At 36.6% G+C, this 16,857-nt stretch overlaps 1 protein-coding gene across 1 annotated transcript in view; it reads left to right on the top strand.

Moving 5' to 3' along the window:
* The window catches only part of CFAP44 (cilia and flagella associated protein 44), a 159,616-nt gene that overhangs the window by 98,986 nt on the left and 43,773 nt on the right, over positions 1 to 16,857 (top strand). The window contains exon 25 of the mRNA XM_032852219.1: positions 15,730 to 15,907. Within this exon, the coding sequence (XP_032708110.1) occupies positions 15,730 to 15,907 (178 nt within the window). The remainder of the gene's footprint in view (positions 1 to 15,729; positions 15,908 to 16,857) is intronic.

Genomic DNA, 16,857 nt, shown 5'->3' with positions numbered 1-16,857 from the left:
GAATTAGTGTTTTATTTGGGTAAATATCCAGTAATGGAATTACTAAATTGCAAGGTATTTTCATTTTTAATTTTTTGAGAAACCTCCGATCTGTTTTCTATGGTGGGTGCACCAACTTGTGGTCTCACAAACAGTCCATGATAATTCTTTTTGTCTATATCCTCATGTAGTGTTTTCTTAATTTCTCTTTCTGATATTTTTAAATTAGTGTATAGAAATGGAACAAATTCTCTATATTAATTTTGCATACCCTGTGAATTTACTAAATTCATTTATTCTGATAGTTTTTTTGATAGAGTTTTGAAGATTTTCTATGTATACTTGCCTATCATCTGCAAATAGTGACAGGTTTGCTCTCTCCTTATCAATTTGGATATATTTTCTTTTTCTTGTATGATTGCTCTGGTTAGGACTTCCAGTACTATGCCGAATGAAAGGTGAGAGTAGACCTCTCTCTCTTGTTCCTTATCTTAGAGGAAAAGCTCTCTCTCTCTCTCTCTCTTTTTTTTTTTTTTTTACTGTTGAGTATGATGATGGCCATGGGTTTTTCCATACATGCCTTTATTATGATAAGGTTCCCTCTACACCCACTGTGTTGAGTTTTTTTAATCATGGGTGCATGATGGATTTTGTCAAATGCTTTTTCTGTACTTATTGAAATGATCATATGGTTTTCATCCTTTACTTTGTCAATGTGGTGAATTATGTGGATTGATTTGTGAATATAGAACCAACCCTGCATCCCTAAAATAAGTCCTACTTACTCTTGAGGAATATCTTTTTAATGTATTGTTGAATTCAGTTGGCTATTATTTAGTTGAGGATTTTTTTATCCATGTTCATCAGGGATATTAGCCTCTAGTGTTTTTTTTCCCCCAAATTTTTATTTAAATTCCAGCTAGTTGGCATACACTGTAATATTGGTTTCAGGTGTAGGATTTAGTGATTCAACACTTAAGTTCAACACCTGGGGCCAATCACAAGTGCTGTCCTTATATCTCCATTACCTATTTAACCCATCCCCCCTACTCACATCTCCTCCAGTAATCATCAGTTTGTTCTCAGTAGTTAAGTGTCTGTTTCTTGGTTTTGTTCTCCTTCTCCCCCACCCCCCACAGGTTTGTTTGTTTTGTTTCTTAAATTCCTAACCACAGCAATCAGACAAAATAAAGAAATAAAAGGCATCCAAATTACCAAGGAAGAAGTTAAACTTTTACTATTTGCAGATAATGACCTAATACTCTGTATAGAAAACTCAAAAGACTTCACCAAAAAATTGCTAGAACTGATACAGGAATTTAGTAAAGTTGCAGGATACAAAATCAACCTACAGAAATCTGTTGTATTCCATAATGAAGCAGCAGAAAGAGAAATTAAGAAATTAATCCCTTTTACGATTGCACCAAAAAAAAAAGAAAAGAAAGAAAAACCATAACATACCTAGTAGTAAACCTAATCAAAGGAGGAAAAGATCTGTATTCCAAAAACTCTAAGACATAGATGAAAGAAGCCAAAGAAATGGAGAAACAATCCATCCTCATGGATTGGAAGAATGAATATTGTTAAAATGTCTATGTTACCCAAAGGAATCTACACATTTGATGCAATCCCAATCAAAGTACCACCAGCATTTTTTCACAGAGCTAGAACAAATAATCCTAAAATTTGTATGGGACTACCAAAGACCCTGAATAGCCAAAGCAATCTTGAAAACAGAAAAGCAAAGCTGGAGGCATCACAATTCCAGACTTCAAGTTATATTACAAAGCTTTAGTGATCAAGACAGTATGGTACTGGTGCAAAAACAGATCAAAAGAACAGAGTAGAAAACCCAGAAATAAACCCACAACTACAAGGTCAATTTATCTTTAACAAAGTAGGAAAGAATATCCAAAGGAAAAAGTCTCTTTAACAAATGGTGTTGGGAAAATTGGACAGCACCATGCAAAAGAATGAAACTAGACCACTTCCTTACACCATACACAAAAATAAATTCCAATAGATGAAAGACCTAAATGTAAGACAGAAAACCATTAAAATGCTAGAGGAGAAGACAGGCAATAATCTCTTTAACATCAGCTGTAGCAATTTTTTTCCAGATAGGTCAGCTGAGGCAAGGGGAACAATACCAAAAATAAACTAATGGGACTTCACCAAATAAAAAGCTTCTGCACAGTGAACAGAACAATCAACAAAACTAAAAGGCAACCAATGGAATGGGAGAAGATACTTGCAAATGACCTATTTGATAAAGGGTTAGTATCCAAACATATAAAGAACTTAGACAACTGAACACCCCAAAAATAAATAATCCAGTTAAAAAATAGGCAGAAGACATGAATAGACACGTCTCCTTTTCCAACAGGAGAATAGATATCTTCTTCTCCAAAGGAGACATACAGATGGCTAACCGACACATGAAAAGATGTTTCATGTCACTCGTCACCAGGGAAATACAAATCAAAACTATGATGAGATACCACCTCTTACCTGTCAGAATGACTAAAATTAATAACTTAACAACATGTTGGTGAGGATGCAGAGAAAGGGGAACTTTTTGACATTGTGGTTAAGAATGCAAACTGGTGGGCACCTGTGTGGCTCAGTGGGTTAAGCCTCTGCCTTCAGCTCAGGTCATGATCTCAGGGTCCTGGGATCGAGCCCCGCATCGGGTTCTCTGCTCAGCAGGGATCCTGCTCCCCCCCCCCCTTTCTCTCTGCCTGCCTCTCTACCTGCTTGTGATCTCTGTCAAATAAATAAAATCTTAAAAAAAAAAAAGAATGCAAACTGGTGCAGCCACTCCAGAAAACAGCATGGAGGTTCCTCAGAAAGTTAAAAAAAGAACTACCTACAACCCAGCAATTACACCACTTTGTATTTATCCAAAGGACACAAAAATGTTGATTTGAAGCAGTACATGTACTCTAATGTTTATATCTACACTATCAACAATAGCCAAATTATGGAGAAAGAGCCCAAATGTCTGTTGACTGATGAATGGAGAAAGAAGTGATTATCTATCATCTATCTAACAATCCACCTACCTACCTATCATCTATCTCTTTATTAACCTACCTATCATCTACCTACCTATCATCTATCTCTCTGTTAATGGGCTATTACTTAGCCATCAAAAAGAATGCAGTCTTGCCATTTGCAGTGACGTGGATGGAGCTAGAGAGTATTATGCTAAGTGAAAGAAGTCAGAGAAAGAAAAATACCATACAGTTTTTAAAAGATTTTCTTTATTTGTCAGAGAGAGGAAGAGTGCACAAGCAGGGGGAGCAGCAGGCAGAGGGAGAAGCAGGCTCCCCTGCCGAGTAAGAAGCCCAGTGCAGGACTTAATCCTAGGACCCTATGGTCATGACCTGAGTCAAAGGCAGACTCTTAACCCATGGAGACCCCAGGTGTTCCATATAATTTTGTTTTTATGAAAGGTCTTTGGCTTTGGTATCAGGGTAATTCTGGCCTTGTATAAGGTACCTCTATATTCTTTCAGAATGGCTGCATCAGTTTGCATCCCGCCAACAGTGTAAAAGGGGTCCCCTTTCTCTGTATGCTTGCCAACATCTGTTCTTTCCTGAGTTGTTAATTTTAGCCATTCTTATGGGTATGTGGTGATATCTCATGGGTTTGATTTCTGTTTCCCTGATGATGAGTGATATGGAGCATCTTTTTTTTAAATTTTTTTTTTAAGATTTTATTTATCCATTTGACAGACAGAGATCACAGGTAGGCAGAGAGAGGAAGTGAAGCAGGCTCCCAGAGAGCCTGATGCAGGGCTCGATCCCAGGACCCTGGAATCATGACCTGATCCAAAGGCAGAGGCTTTAACCCACTAAGCCACCCAGGTGCCCCTATGGAGCATCTTTTCATGTGTCTATTGGCCATTCATATGTCTTCTATGGTGAAATGTCTATTCATGTCTTCTGCTCTTTTCTTAATTGGGTTATTTACTTTTTTGGGTGTTGATTTTGATGAGTTCTTTATAGATTCTGGATACTAGCCCTATGCAAGTATCTTCTCCCATTCCATTGGTTGCCTTTTAGTTTTACTGATTGTTTCCTTCACTGTGTCCTTTATCCTGATGAGGTCCCAACAGTTCATTATTGCTTTTGTTTTCTTTGACTCTGGAGATGTGTCTAGTAAGAAGTTGCTGCAGCCAAGGTTAAAGAGGTTGCTGCCTGTTTTCTCCTCTAGCATTTTAATGGTTTCCTGTCTTACATTTAGGTCTTTCATCTATTGGAATTTATTTTTGTGTATGGGTCTAGTTTCATTCTTATGCATGGTGCTATCCAGTTTTCCCAAAACCATTTGTTAAAGAGACTTTTTTCCTTTGGATATTTTTTCCTGCTTTGTTAAAGATAAATTGACCATGTAGTTGTGGGTTCACTTCTGGATTTTCTACTCATTCTTTTGATCTATGTATCTGTTTTTGTGCCAGTACCATACTGTCTTGATCACTAAAGCTTTGTAATATAACTTGAAGTCTGGAATTGTGATGCCTCCAGCTTTGCTTTCCTGTTTTCAAGATTGCTTTGGCTCTTTTTTAAAAATTAAATTAAATTTTATTTTTTTGGATTTAAAAATTTAAATTCAATTAATTAACATATAATGTATTATTTGTTTCAGAGGTACAGGTCTGTGATTCAGTCTTATGTAATACCCAGTGCTCATTATAACACATACCCTCCCCAATGTCGATCACTCTATTACCCTGTTCTTCTACAACCCTCCAGCAACCCTCAGTTTGTTTCCTGAGATTAAGAGTCCCTTATGGTTGCCTCCCTCTCTGGTTTCATCTTGTTTCATTTTTCCTCTTTTCCCCTATGATCCTCTGCCTTGTTTCTTAAATTCCACATATCCGTGAGATCATAGGATAATTATCTTTCTCTAATTGACATATTTTGCTTAACATAATAGCCTCTAGTTCCATCCACATTGTTGCAGATGGCAAGATTTCATTTTTGATGGCTGTGTAGTATTTCATCATTCACACACATTCATGCATGTGCATGTGTGTGCATACACAAACACACATACACACACATCTTCTTTATCCATTCATCTGATGGACATCTGGGTTCTTTCCATAGTTTGGCTATTGTGGACATTGTTGCTATAAACATTTGGGTGGAGGTGTCCCTTCAGATCACTGCATTTGTATCTTTGGGGTAAACACCCAGTAGTGAAATTGCTTGTAGGGTAGCTCCTTTAGGTATAAGGTTAGGTTTTGTATCTGAGACTTTTCTTCTTGAGGAAGGCCTGTATTGTTAATACTTCCCTCTCATGACTGCCTTTGCTGCATCCTGAAGGTTTTGGACTGTTGAGTTTTCATTTTCATTTGCTTCCATGTATTTTTAAAAATACATGCTTTCCATGTATTTTTTCCATATATTTTAAAAATTTCTTCTTTAATTTCCTATTTAACCCATTCATTCTTTAGTAGGATATTGTTTAACTTTCATGCATTTGTGGTCTTTCCAATTTTTTTCCTGTGGTTGATTTCATGTTTCATAGCGTTGTAGTCTGAAAAAATGCATGGTGTGATCTCAGTCATTTTGTACCAGTAAAAGCCTGATTTGTGGCCCACTATGTGATCTCTTCTGGAGAATGTTCTATGTGCACTTGAAAAGAATGTATATCCTGCTGTTTTAGGATGAAATGTTTGAATATATCTGTTAAGTCCATCTGGTCCAGTGTGTTATTCAAAGCCATCATTTCTTTGTTGATCTTCTGTTTAGATAATTTGTCCATTGTTGTGAATGGGGTGTTAAAACCCCCTATTATTATTGGGTTGTTATTAATGACTTTCTTTGGCTGCTCCCAAGTTGGGGACATAAATATTTATTAAAATTGTTAGATGTTCTTGTTTATTATGATATGGTGTCCTTGTTCATCTCTTGTTACAGACTTTGGTTTAAAATCTAGTTTGTCTGATATAAATATGGCTACTCCAACTTTCTTTTGATGTCTACTAGCATGATAAATTATTCTCCACCCTCTCACTTTCAATCTGGAGGTGTCTTAGGTCTAAAATTTGTCTCTTGTAAGCAGCGTATCAATGGGTCTTTTTTCTTTTGATCCATTCTGATTCCATATGTATTTTGACTGGAGCATTTAGTCCATTTACATTCAGAGTAATTATTGATAGATATAAATGTAGTGCCATTATATTACTTGTAAAGTCATTATTCCTATAGACTGCCTCTGTTTCTTTCTAGTCTTTGTTGCTTTCGGTCTCTTTCCCATTCAAGGGCTCCCTTTTAACATTTCTTGCAGAACTGATTTAGTGTTCATGAACTCCTTTAGTTTTTGTTTGTTTTGGAAACTCTTTATCTTTCCTTCTATTCTGAATGACAGCTTTACTGGTTAAAGTATTCTTGATTGCATATTTTTCCCATTTAGCATGTTGAATATATCATGCCAGTACTTCTGGCCTTCCAGGTTTCTATAAACAGGTCTGCTGCTAACTTTCTGTGTTTACTATTGTAGGTTGAGAATCTTTTGTCCCTAGCTCCTTTCAGAATTCTCTTTTTCTTTGCATTTTGCAAATTTCACTATGATATGTCTAGATGTTAACCTGTTTTTGTTGGTTTTGAGAGAAGTTCTTTATGCCTCTTAGATTTGAATGCCTGTTTCTTTCCCCCAGATTAGGGAAGTTCTCAGCTATAATTTGTTCAAATAAACCTTCTGCCCCCTTTTCCAACTCTACTCTTCAGTTCTGGAATTCCTATGCTACAGATATTGCACTTTCTGGAATCACAGAGTTCCCTAAATCTACCTTCATGATCTAATAGCTTTTCCCCCCTCTTATTTTCAGCTTCATTATTTTCCATAATTTTGTCTACTATGTCACGTATCCATTCCTCTGCTTCTTCCACCCTCACTGTGATTACATCCAGTGTAATCTATGCTTCGTTCAAGCCCAGCTGCATTCTATGACTGTTGCTCTAAGTTCTTGTTCAGATGTATTGCTTATATCTGTTTTGAGAAAATCCCTGGCTGTGATTTCTTATTCCTCTTTCTTTTGGGGAGAATTCCTCTGTCTTATCATTTTTTTGTGTGTTCCTGAGAGTGATGCTATAGTGAGAAGGGGTCATAAACTGTCCAGGGCCTGATACTTTGGTAAGTGTTTCTGGTATATGCTGTGTGTACTCTGCTGTTGTGTTTTGGCTGCTCTTTCCCACAGGCCAGTCCTATGTAGAGTTCCTCCTTGCTTACAGTGTGGAGTATTTGGATCTTTAACTAGATGTGCTTTGATTTGTTTCTTAAAATAAGCCTGGTTATGAAAAACAAAAACAAAAAACAAAACCCTGATCTGAAAAAGAAAAAGAAAAGGAAGAGCAATAACAAAAAAACCCAAACAGACAAACATGGAACTCTAAGCCTGATTCCAAAGAAAAAGAAAAGGTGGGGGAGAAATACCTGATCCAAAAAAAGAGAAAAGCTATTAAAAACAAACAAACCAAAAAAACAAGAAATAAACAAAAAAACTGTAAGTCTGATTCCAAAGAGAAAAAGAAAAATAATAAAGGCTGGTTCTATTTTCACCAGAACTGAAGCTGACACTTTGGACCACTCTCTCATAAGTAGACTTGGTGCATGTGGGGTACCAGTGTTGGTCTTCTGGGGGAGCACCTGCTGTTCTCCCTCACAGTCAGACTTGCCTAGTAACCAGGCACTTGCAGGACATAGTGGGTGGGTGGGGGTTGTTGTAGTGGCTCTCACCTCCACAGCGGGACAAAATGGTAGCACCTCACTCTTTCCTTCTAGGATAGGGGATCTTGTACCTACTATTGTCTAAGAAGTCCTCACAAAAGAGTAAACAATCTCCCTTATTGTGTCCCAGGCTTTTGTCAGATCCCTGCCCTTGCCCCATTTGTGCCTAGGGCTGTTGGTGTGCCTGGAACCACAGCTCTCCTGCCTTTTAGCTCCTGGAGTGCAGCTGGGATTCAAAACTCCAAATCCTAAATGATCTGGCATGGTATAGACTTGCTCCCCTCTTCCATCAGAGAGCCTTGCTGTGTCTGGTCCTGTTTCATCCCAGAAAAACAGTCATATACCTGCACAGGTGCCCAGAATCTATGGTGAACCACAGTGAAAAGCTGCAGTCAGGTTTTATGTCCTTTGAGTGCATCTCTTTCCCCTGCAGATGACAGGCTGCTTGATGGCACCTGCAGGGGCTTTTGTCCTTGGAGAGGCAATATACCCTTTTCCAAATATACACCTAGAAGGGGAATGTTTTCTCCCAGTGTGACCCAGAGGATCCTTACACCATGCTTTCCACTCCCAGGCCTGAGGTGTCCTTTTTTTTTTTTTTTAGAAGCACCCACCTTGTCTCGACTCCAGTGAAAGTCAGTCACTTTCAAAACCTCAGAATTTGAGCTCCACACACTGCTCGCAGAAATTTGCAATACTTAGTTCCTTTCAACTCCTCACTCACTGGTTTTGGAGAGGTGTTTTTCTTTCTTTCTTTTTTTTTTTCCTTAAAGATTTTATTTATTTATTTGACAGACAGAGATCACAAGTAGGCAGGGAGGCAGGCTGAGAGAGAGGAGGAAGCAGGCTCCCCACTGTGAGCAGAGAGCCCGATTTGGGGCTTGATCCCAGGACCCTGGGATCATGACCTGAGCTGAAGGCAGAGGCTTTAACCTACTGAGCCACCCAGGTGCCCCGGGAGAGGTGTTTTTCTATGCAAACCTGACGGATACTCTCTCTCTCCCTCTCTTTCTCTCTCTATTCTCTCTGCAGAAAGGGCTCCCTCTCCACTGCATACCATGGCTTTTCTCTCCCCAGTTCAAGTCTATGTGCCTCATACTTTCCATGTTCTCTCCCTCTGACCATGCAGATCATTCTCCCAATCCTCAGATTCATTTCTTATCCAAATGATTTGATGTTAATCTAGCTGTGTTCAAAGGATGAGGCAATCCCAGGGTGCTCCTACTACACTTTCACTTTAACTCCTCTCTCCGAATGCCCTTTTAAACTATAGCTTTAAACTAATGTGCTCATGATCCCTCAGACCTATACTTCTCAGTGTAGTTCACAGCATCAGGAATGGTGGTTCCTTTTGTTACTGTGTGTTCATCTCTCTTGCTGTTCTCTGTGTGGTCCATCTTTTGAAGCCGTTAAGTCAGCCCTCAGTTATTCTTTGGAAAAAAGTTGCTTTATAAATAGGTGTAGATTTAGTTTGTGGAAGAGAGGAGTTCAGGGTCTTGCTATGTTGCCATCATAACCATATCAGCTTGGCCTGAACTCAGTTGTCTTTCAGGCCTTTGTGATTGTGCAAGCTATCAAAAATCACATGATCACTCAAGAGGAAAAGCATTTGACAGAATTCAAAATCTACTCATGATAAATTCTCACCAAAGTGGATGTAGTAGGAATATACCTCAACATAATAGAGGTCACATATGATAAGCTGACAGCTAACATCATTTTCAATGATGAAAGGCTGAAAACTTTCCCTCTGAAATCAGCAACAAGGATGTTCACTCTTGTTACTTTTCAACATAGTATTAGAAGTCCTAGCTAGAACAGTTAGGCAAGGAAAAAAAAAAAAAGAATCCAAATTGGGAAGGAAGTACACCTATTTTCAGATGACATATTATATGGAGAAAATCCTAAAGACTCTGCCAAAATAATATTAGAAGTAATAAACAAATTCAGTAAAGTGGCAAGATACAATAAATATACAAGAATCAGTTGTTTTCATATATTAACAATGAACTATCAGAGAAATTAGGAAAACAATCCCCTTGTAATTGCACCAAAAAGAAAAAGTACTTAGGAGTAAATTAACCAAGGATGTGAGGTATCTGTACAGTGAAAACAATAAGACATTGACAATGGAAATTGAAGACATAGATAGAAAGCTTATGCACAGAAGACTTAGTATTGTTAAAATGTCTGTACTATCCAGGGGCACCTGGGTGGCTCAGTGGGTTAAAGCCTTTGCCTTCAGCTCAGGTCATGATCCCAGGGTCCTGGGATTGAGCCCCGAATAGGGCTCTCTGCTCACAGCAGGGAGCCTGCTTCCTCCTCTCTCTCAGCCTGCCTCCCTGCCTACTTGTGATCTCTGTCTGTCAAATAAATAAATAAAATCATAAGAAAAAAAAAAAAGAAATGTCTGTACTATCCAAAGGAATCTGTAGACTCAGTGCAGTCCCTGTTAAATTTCCACAGAAATAGTAAAAGCAATCCTAAAAATTGCATGGAACCATAAAAGACCCTAAATAGCCAAAGCCATCTTGAGAAGGAAAAATAAAGTTAGAGATATACTCCCTGACTTCAAACTGTGTTACAAAGCTGTAGCAATGAAAACAATATGGCTTCAACATAAAAACAGAGACCCAATTAATGAAATAGAATAGACCAGAAATAAATGGTCCATGCATATATGGTCAATTTATGACAAAGGAACCAAGAATATATAATGGGGAAAGAACAGTCTCTCCAATGAATGGCACTGGGAATACTGAAGTGCCACATGCAAAAGAATGACACTGGACAAGTATCTCACAGCATATGTGAAAATTAATGCAAAATGAATTAAATACTTGAATGTAAGACCTGAACCCATAAAACTCCTAGAAGAAAACATAGGTGGTAAGTACCTCAACATTGGCCTTGGCAATGATTTTTTAGGTTTGACACCAAAAGCAAATGCAGTAAAAACAAAAATAAACAACTGGGACTATAGCAAACTAAAAAGCTTCTGTACAGTAATGGCAACTATCAAAAAGATGAAAGGGCAACTTAAGGAATGTATTCACAATCATATAGCTTTGATAAGGGGTTAATATCTAAAATATATGAAGAACTTTTACAACTTAATAGCAAAAAAACAAACAGATTTAAAAGTGGACAGAGGATGCATATAGACATTTTTCAAAGGAGACCTACAGAAGACCATTAAGTATATGAAAAGGTGCTGAACTTCACTAACCATTCAGGGAAATGCAAATCAGAACTACAGTGAGATCAGCTCACACCTATTAGAATACCTACCATCAAAAGGACAGGAGATAACAAGTATTTACAAAAATGTAGAAAAAAAGGGAACTTTGTGCATTATTGATGGGAACATAAATTGGTGCAGTCACTATGGAAAACAGTATGGAGATTCCTCAAAAAAATTAAAAATAAGATTACTATATGATCCAGCAATCCCACTTCTGGGTATATAGCTGAAGAAAACTAAAATAGTCTTTGAAGAGATGTTTGCACTCCTGTGTTTATCACACCATTAATAACATAACAGTAGTTGAGACATGGAAACAACAACCTAAGTCTCCATTAATGGTTGAATGGTTAAAGATGCTTTGGTACCTATATACACCGGAATATTTTTCAGCCTTAAAAAGAGAGAAATGCTGCCATTTGCAACAATACCAGTGGACATGGAGGGTGTTATAGTAGGTAAAATAAGTCAGAGAAAAACAAATACCATATAATTTTCCTTATATTTGGGATCTAAAAAATATGAAATCATTGAAACAGAATATACTGGTAATTGCTAGAGTTGGGGAGTTGGGGGGAAGGTGGTCAAATGGTACAAACTTCTATTTATAATATAAATAAGTTCTGGAGAGGCAATATACAATATGATGACTAGTTAACGATACTATATTATGTATTTGAAAATTGCTAAGAGGATAGCTCTTGAAAATTCTCATCACAAGAAAAAATTATAACTATGTAAATGGATGTTAACTAAACTTATTGTGGCAAACATTTCACAATAGATACATGTAGGAAATCATTATATTGTACCCCCTAAACTGATAAAATATTATATGCATTCATATCTACATAAACTGGTAAAATAGGCTTTTTACATTTTCCAAAAGTATATATTTCTGGATTTGATTTGCTGGCATTTTGTTATGGACTTTTCTTTTTAAATAAAGACTTTGGTTTCTAGTTTTATTGTTATGTAATATCTTTTCTGGTTTGTTATCAGGGTAAGACTAGTTGCATAAAATGAAATGAGATGTTTTCCTTTCTCTTCTATTTTGTGAAGGATTGTGTAGGCTTCATATTATTTATTTCTTAAATATTTGATAGAATTTATCAATGAGCCCATAGGACATAGGATATTATTTGAGAGGTTATAAATACAAATTCCAATTGTTCATAGTTATAGTGTTATTCAGATTCTATATTTCCTCTTGGATCAGTTTTGGTAATTTGTATCTTTCAAGGAATTTGTACATTTTATCTAGATTATCAAATTTATTGGTATAAAATAGTTCATACTATTGTCTTATTACTTTAGTTTCTATAGTATATGTTGCATTGCCCCTTGTTTTATTTTTGATATCCTTAATTTGTATCTTCTTTCTTTTTCTTGATCATTCCAGCAAAAGACTTATCAATTTTATTTATCTTTTCAAGGAACTAACTTTTGGTCATAGATTTTTAGAAATATTGCTTGTCGGCTTTCTATGTCATTGATTTTTCTGTTCTATATCATTTCCTTTATTTTAATTAGTTTGAGTTTAGTTAATTTTCCTGTTGCCTAAGTTTTAAGTTTTAGCTGTAAGCTTTGGTTTTATACTTCCTGTTTTAATTATAAGCATTTAAAGTATAAATTGAAGTATAAATTTAAAGTACAAATGAAACACTGAGCTTCACTTCACAAGTTCTGATATGTTTTCAGTATCATTTTGTCCAAAATATTTTTAAAAAATTTTATTTATCTATTTAAGAGAGAGAGAAATAGAGAAGAAGAAGAGTGAGTGCACAAGCCAGAGGGAGAGGGAGAGCGGGTTTCCCGCTGAGCAGGGAGCCTGATGCGGGGCTTGATGCAGGACTCTGGGATTATGACCTGAGCCAAAGGCAGACGCTTAATCAGCTCTGCCACCCAGGAGCCCCTGTCCAAAATATTTTCTAATAACCCTTGTGATTTCTTGTTGATTATGATTTATATTTTTAAAGATTTTATTTATTTTAGAGAGAGGGAAAGAGAGAATCTCAAGCAGACTCAGTGCTGAGTGCAGAGCTAGATGCAGGGCTTGATAACACAACCCTGAGATCATGACCTGAGCCAAAATCAAGTGTGAAGCTTAACCTACTGAACCACCCAGGCGCCCCATAGTTTAAGTATGCCATTTAATTTCCCAATAGTTTGCATGGTTTAAATTCTTATAAACTTATTGGGAGTTGTATGGGCCTGCACATAGTCTATCTTCATGAAAATCCATTGTGTCCTTGAAAAAGAACATATTTTCTTGTGTTCTTTGGTGTAGTTTTCTATAAATGTTGGTGAGGACTGAAATGATTGAAATCCAGATCTTTTGCTTTTCCTACTTTGAAAGCATGACTCTTTAAGGGTCTCTACTGATTGTTCCCTACCTTTAGCAAGGTCTCTCCAGCAGATGAACTCATGAGTGATTTCTAGCCATGTGTAAACTATAAGAATTCCTTGTTTACAGCTTCCCACTGATTGTATTTTCTCCAGATGTTCTTTACTTATCTTCATGATGTTTCACATTACACATGCACAGGTTAATCTTGGCCCAAAACTCAAGAGAGCCTTATGTGAATTTCTGAAGGCATTGTTTTATATGTAGTTCTGATATTTTTGTTCACAAAATTCTAACCAAATGGCTTCTCTGAACTCTCACCTTTGTAACCTTAATCATGGAGATTACTGGGCTAATACTTTGGATCTCAACACTATTTCACAGTCTGGTACTTTCCTCCATGGAGAAATAGAGATAGTAAGGATTAGTTATTTTGTTTCAGTTCTCATGTGCATTATAGTTCTGTGCTGCCCATTATTCAATGTCTGAACATAGTTGTTTCATATTTTTTGCTCAGTTTTCTAGTTATTTATAACATGATGATAATTATGGGCCTTATTTCCCTCATATGGCCAGAGCCGAAGTATCTGCTTTCTCTTTATTTTCATTCCTTCTTTCCTTTCTTTCTCTCTTTCTGTCTTCCCTCCCTCCCTCCCTTTTTTCCTTCCATTCATTCTTCCTCCTTTCCTTCCTTTCCTCCCTTCTCCCCTTCCTTTTTCTTTCTTTCCTTCACTTCCTTTCCTTTTAAAATTATTAATCCATCCTTTTAGTGCTATTTTACACAAAGGAACAATTGTCAATTAATGCATTAGATGACATATGTTTCCTCTGCTATTGTACTGTTTGTTTTCCTAAATTAGGGCTGACTGCAAGCTATGTGTACATGTTCATGTTGGTTGACAGGCTTCACTTTAAAGAATTAGGTAGGTTAGGTCTTTTGATGTCTGTGCTTGGAATCTCCCTAGAACCTCTACTGATAAGATCACATCCAATCTTTATTTATAGCCTTCCCCTAGGGATATTCTGGGCCACAGTTTTCTCTGGTCTCATTATCCTTTAAAATTGTTATGACTGGTTTGCTCATAGTTTTCTATCTTGTTCTCAGCCTTCCTGAATTATTCCCTTTAATACCTCCACACCATCATTTCCGTGGCATTTGGGGAGAGAGTGGGAGGCAAATATACATGCTCATTATATCATTCTTAGCTAGATGCCTTTTTTTTTTAATTTTATGACAAACATGTTATTTTAAAAAAGATAAATTAAGTTTTTACTGATTAAAGTACATCCACTCTGTTCCTATGGCTTAATGTCTGTTGAAGGAATAAGTAACCATCTTGATATAAATCACTTAGAAGTGAATGGAAGCCTAAAAATGATTCAGATTATTTCACACCATCTGGTTATTGGTTTTTATTTATTTCATTTTGACTTTGCAAGGGGTGCTATAAAAATACAGATGATTCCCAACTTAAGATGGTTTGACAATAATGTGAAAGTGATATGCATTCAGTAAAAATTGTACTTTGAATTTTGATCTTTTCCCAGGCTAGTGATATATGCAGTATGATACCTACTCATGATACTGGGCAGAAGCAGTGAAGCACAGCTCCAAGACAGCTACACAGTTGGGGATAAACTGTCAATACACTTATAACCATTCTGTTTTTGTTTTTGTTTTTTACTTTAAGTACAGTAGTCAATCTATTTTACCCATCCCCCCACCATACCTTTGGCAACCAGCAATTCTCTGTATTTAAGAGTCTGTTTTTTTTTATTTGTTTCTCTTTGTTTTGTTTCTTTAATTCCACAGGATTGAAATCATATGGTATTTGTCTTTCACTCTTTTTTGTGAAATGGACTTTGTACTAATTTTTCCCAACTATACATTAACATAAGTGTTCTGAGTATGTTTAAGGTGGGATAGGCTAAACTATAATGTTAGGTAAGTTAGGTGTTTTGAATGCTTGTGATTTATACTATTTTCAGCTATAGGTTTATTGGTACATAACCCCATTGTAAGTTGAGGAAGGTCTGTAGTCATTAACTTGAAAAAAGATGGCTGGGCTCTACAGATAAAAGTAGTACCACAGAGGGACGCCTGGGTGGCTCAGTGGGTCGAGTCTGTGCCTTTGGCTCAGGTCCTGATCTCAGGGTCCCGGGATTGAGCCCCACAGTGGGCTTTCTGCTCGGTGGGAAGCCTGCTTCCCACCTTTCACTGTCTGCCTCTCTGCCTACTGTTCATCTCTTTCTTTCTCTGTCAAATACATAAATAAAATCTATTTAAAAAAAAAGTCGTACCACATATTTAGAATTGTACTTTTGCTTTATGACTGAATTTGACTATACATATATGTGGTAGACAAACTAAAGTTTATTGTTATATTTGTGGCTGGATTGCCCATTTTTCTGATAGGTACAAGAGTAAGCCTCAGGATGACTTTGAAGATCCCAGAGATGTTCAAGCCATCAAGGAGGCTCAGTTGTATATGGGAGACTTCAATCTGAAGACAGCCGCAGACTATAAGATACCCGAGCACATGAGAATAAATGCTGCCAAGAAGGAAGAGGAACTGGGACACCTAGACACCCTGGTACTTACCCGCAGCTTTCATGACAATGAGAGGCACCCTGAGGTTTTAGTGGAATTCTTCTGAAATCACCCATTTCACTAGATGGTCTATAAGGATATATAGGCATAAAAAATTAAAATGGAAAAGATCTTCATAATTATTTAGAATGCCTCCTTTTTACAAATGAGGAAACTGAGGCCCAAAGAGGACAAGAGATTTGTTTGTGATTATTAGCTAATATGGCAGAAACAGCCTTCAAGTTAATTACTTGGCTCAGTACATTTCACAGTGAAAGTACTATATTTTGGAGACTTTGAATTTCTGATATCCAAACATGTCTTTGTTGGATATAGATTTTGGTTGCTGTGGATTGCCAAAGACTTAGGAAAAAGGCTGGCCATTGTTTAGCCTTTTTCTTTTTTTAGGACTTAAAAAGTTTGTAGGTTTCTCAATAATAACCAATTAATATATTCCTTTTTAAAAATTTTATCTGCATTCTGAAATTTTGGATGACTGGCAAATTGTAGTTAAAAAAATTTTCTCTATAATGATGGATGGACTATGATAAATGAAACAAGAATTACCTTAGATGAACAACTACAAAAATTCCATAATCCTAACTAGAGATGATGGACAAGTATGATGTCTTGAACTATATTACACTGAAATCCATCTTATTAAAATAACAGCATAAAATAATGTAGAGCACACTATTCTACAAGTCAGATTAGAATTCTGTTCCCATCTCTGCCACTTAATAGCCATGTAAACTTTGCTGGTCATGTAGATCTCCCTAAGCCTTGGTAACATCTGTAAAAGGTGTATTAATACCAATTAACAACAAGACCTATTTAGTCTATCTCATAATGTTAATGTGAAGGTCACAGTCAATAAATGGTCATTATGTCATTGGCTAAATTAAAAAACACTAAAGTATCAAGTTTTTTTTTGGAAATAGCATATTATATATT

This window comes from Lontra canadensis, unplaced genomic scaffold, assembly GCF_010015895.1.
Source record: "Lontra canadensis isolate GAN:19392208 unplaced genomic scaffold, GSC_riverotter_1.0 scaffold6, whole genome shotgun sequence".
Classification (NCBI taxonomy): Eukaryota; Metazoa; Chordata; class Mammalia; order Carnivora; family Mustelidae; genus Lontra; species Lontra canadensis.
The sequence above is the reverse complement of the archived record's forward strand: the minus strand, read 5'-3'. Positions and strand labels throughout refer to the sequence as shown.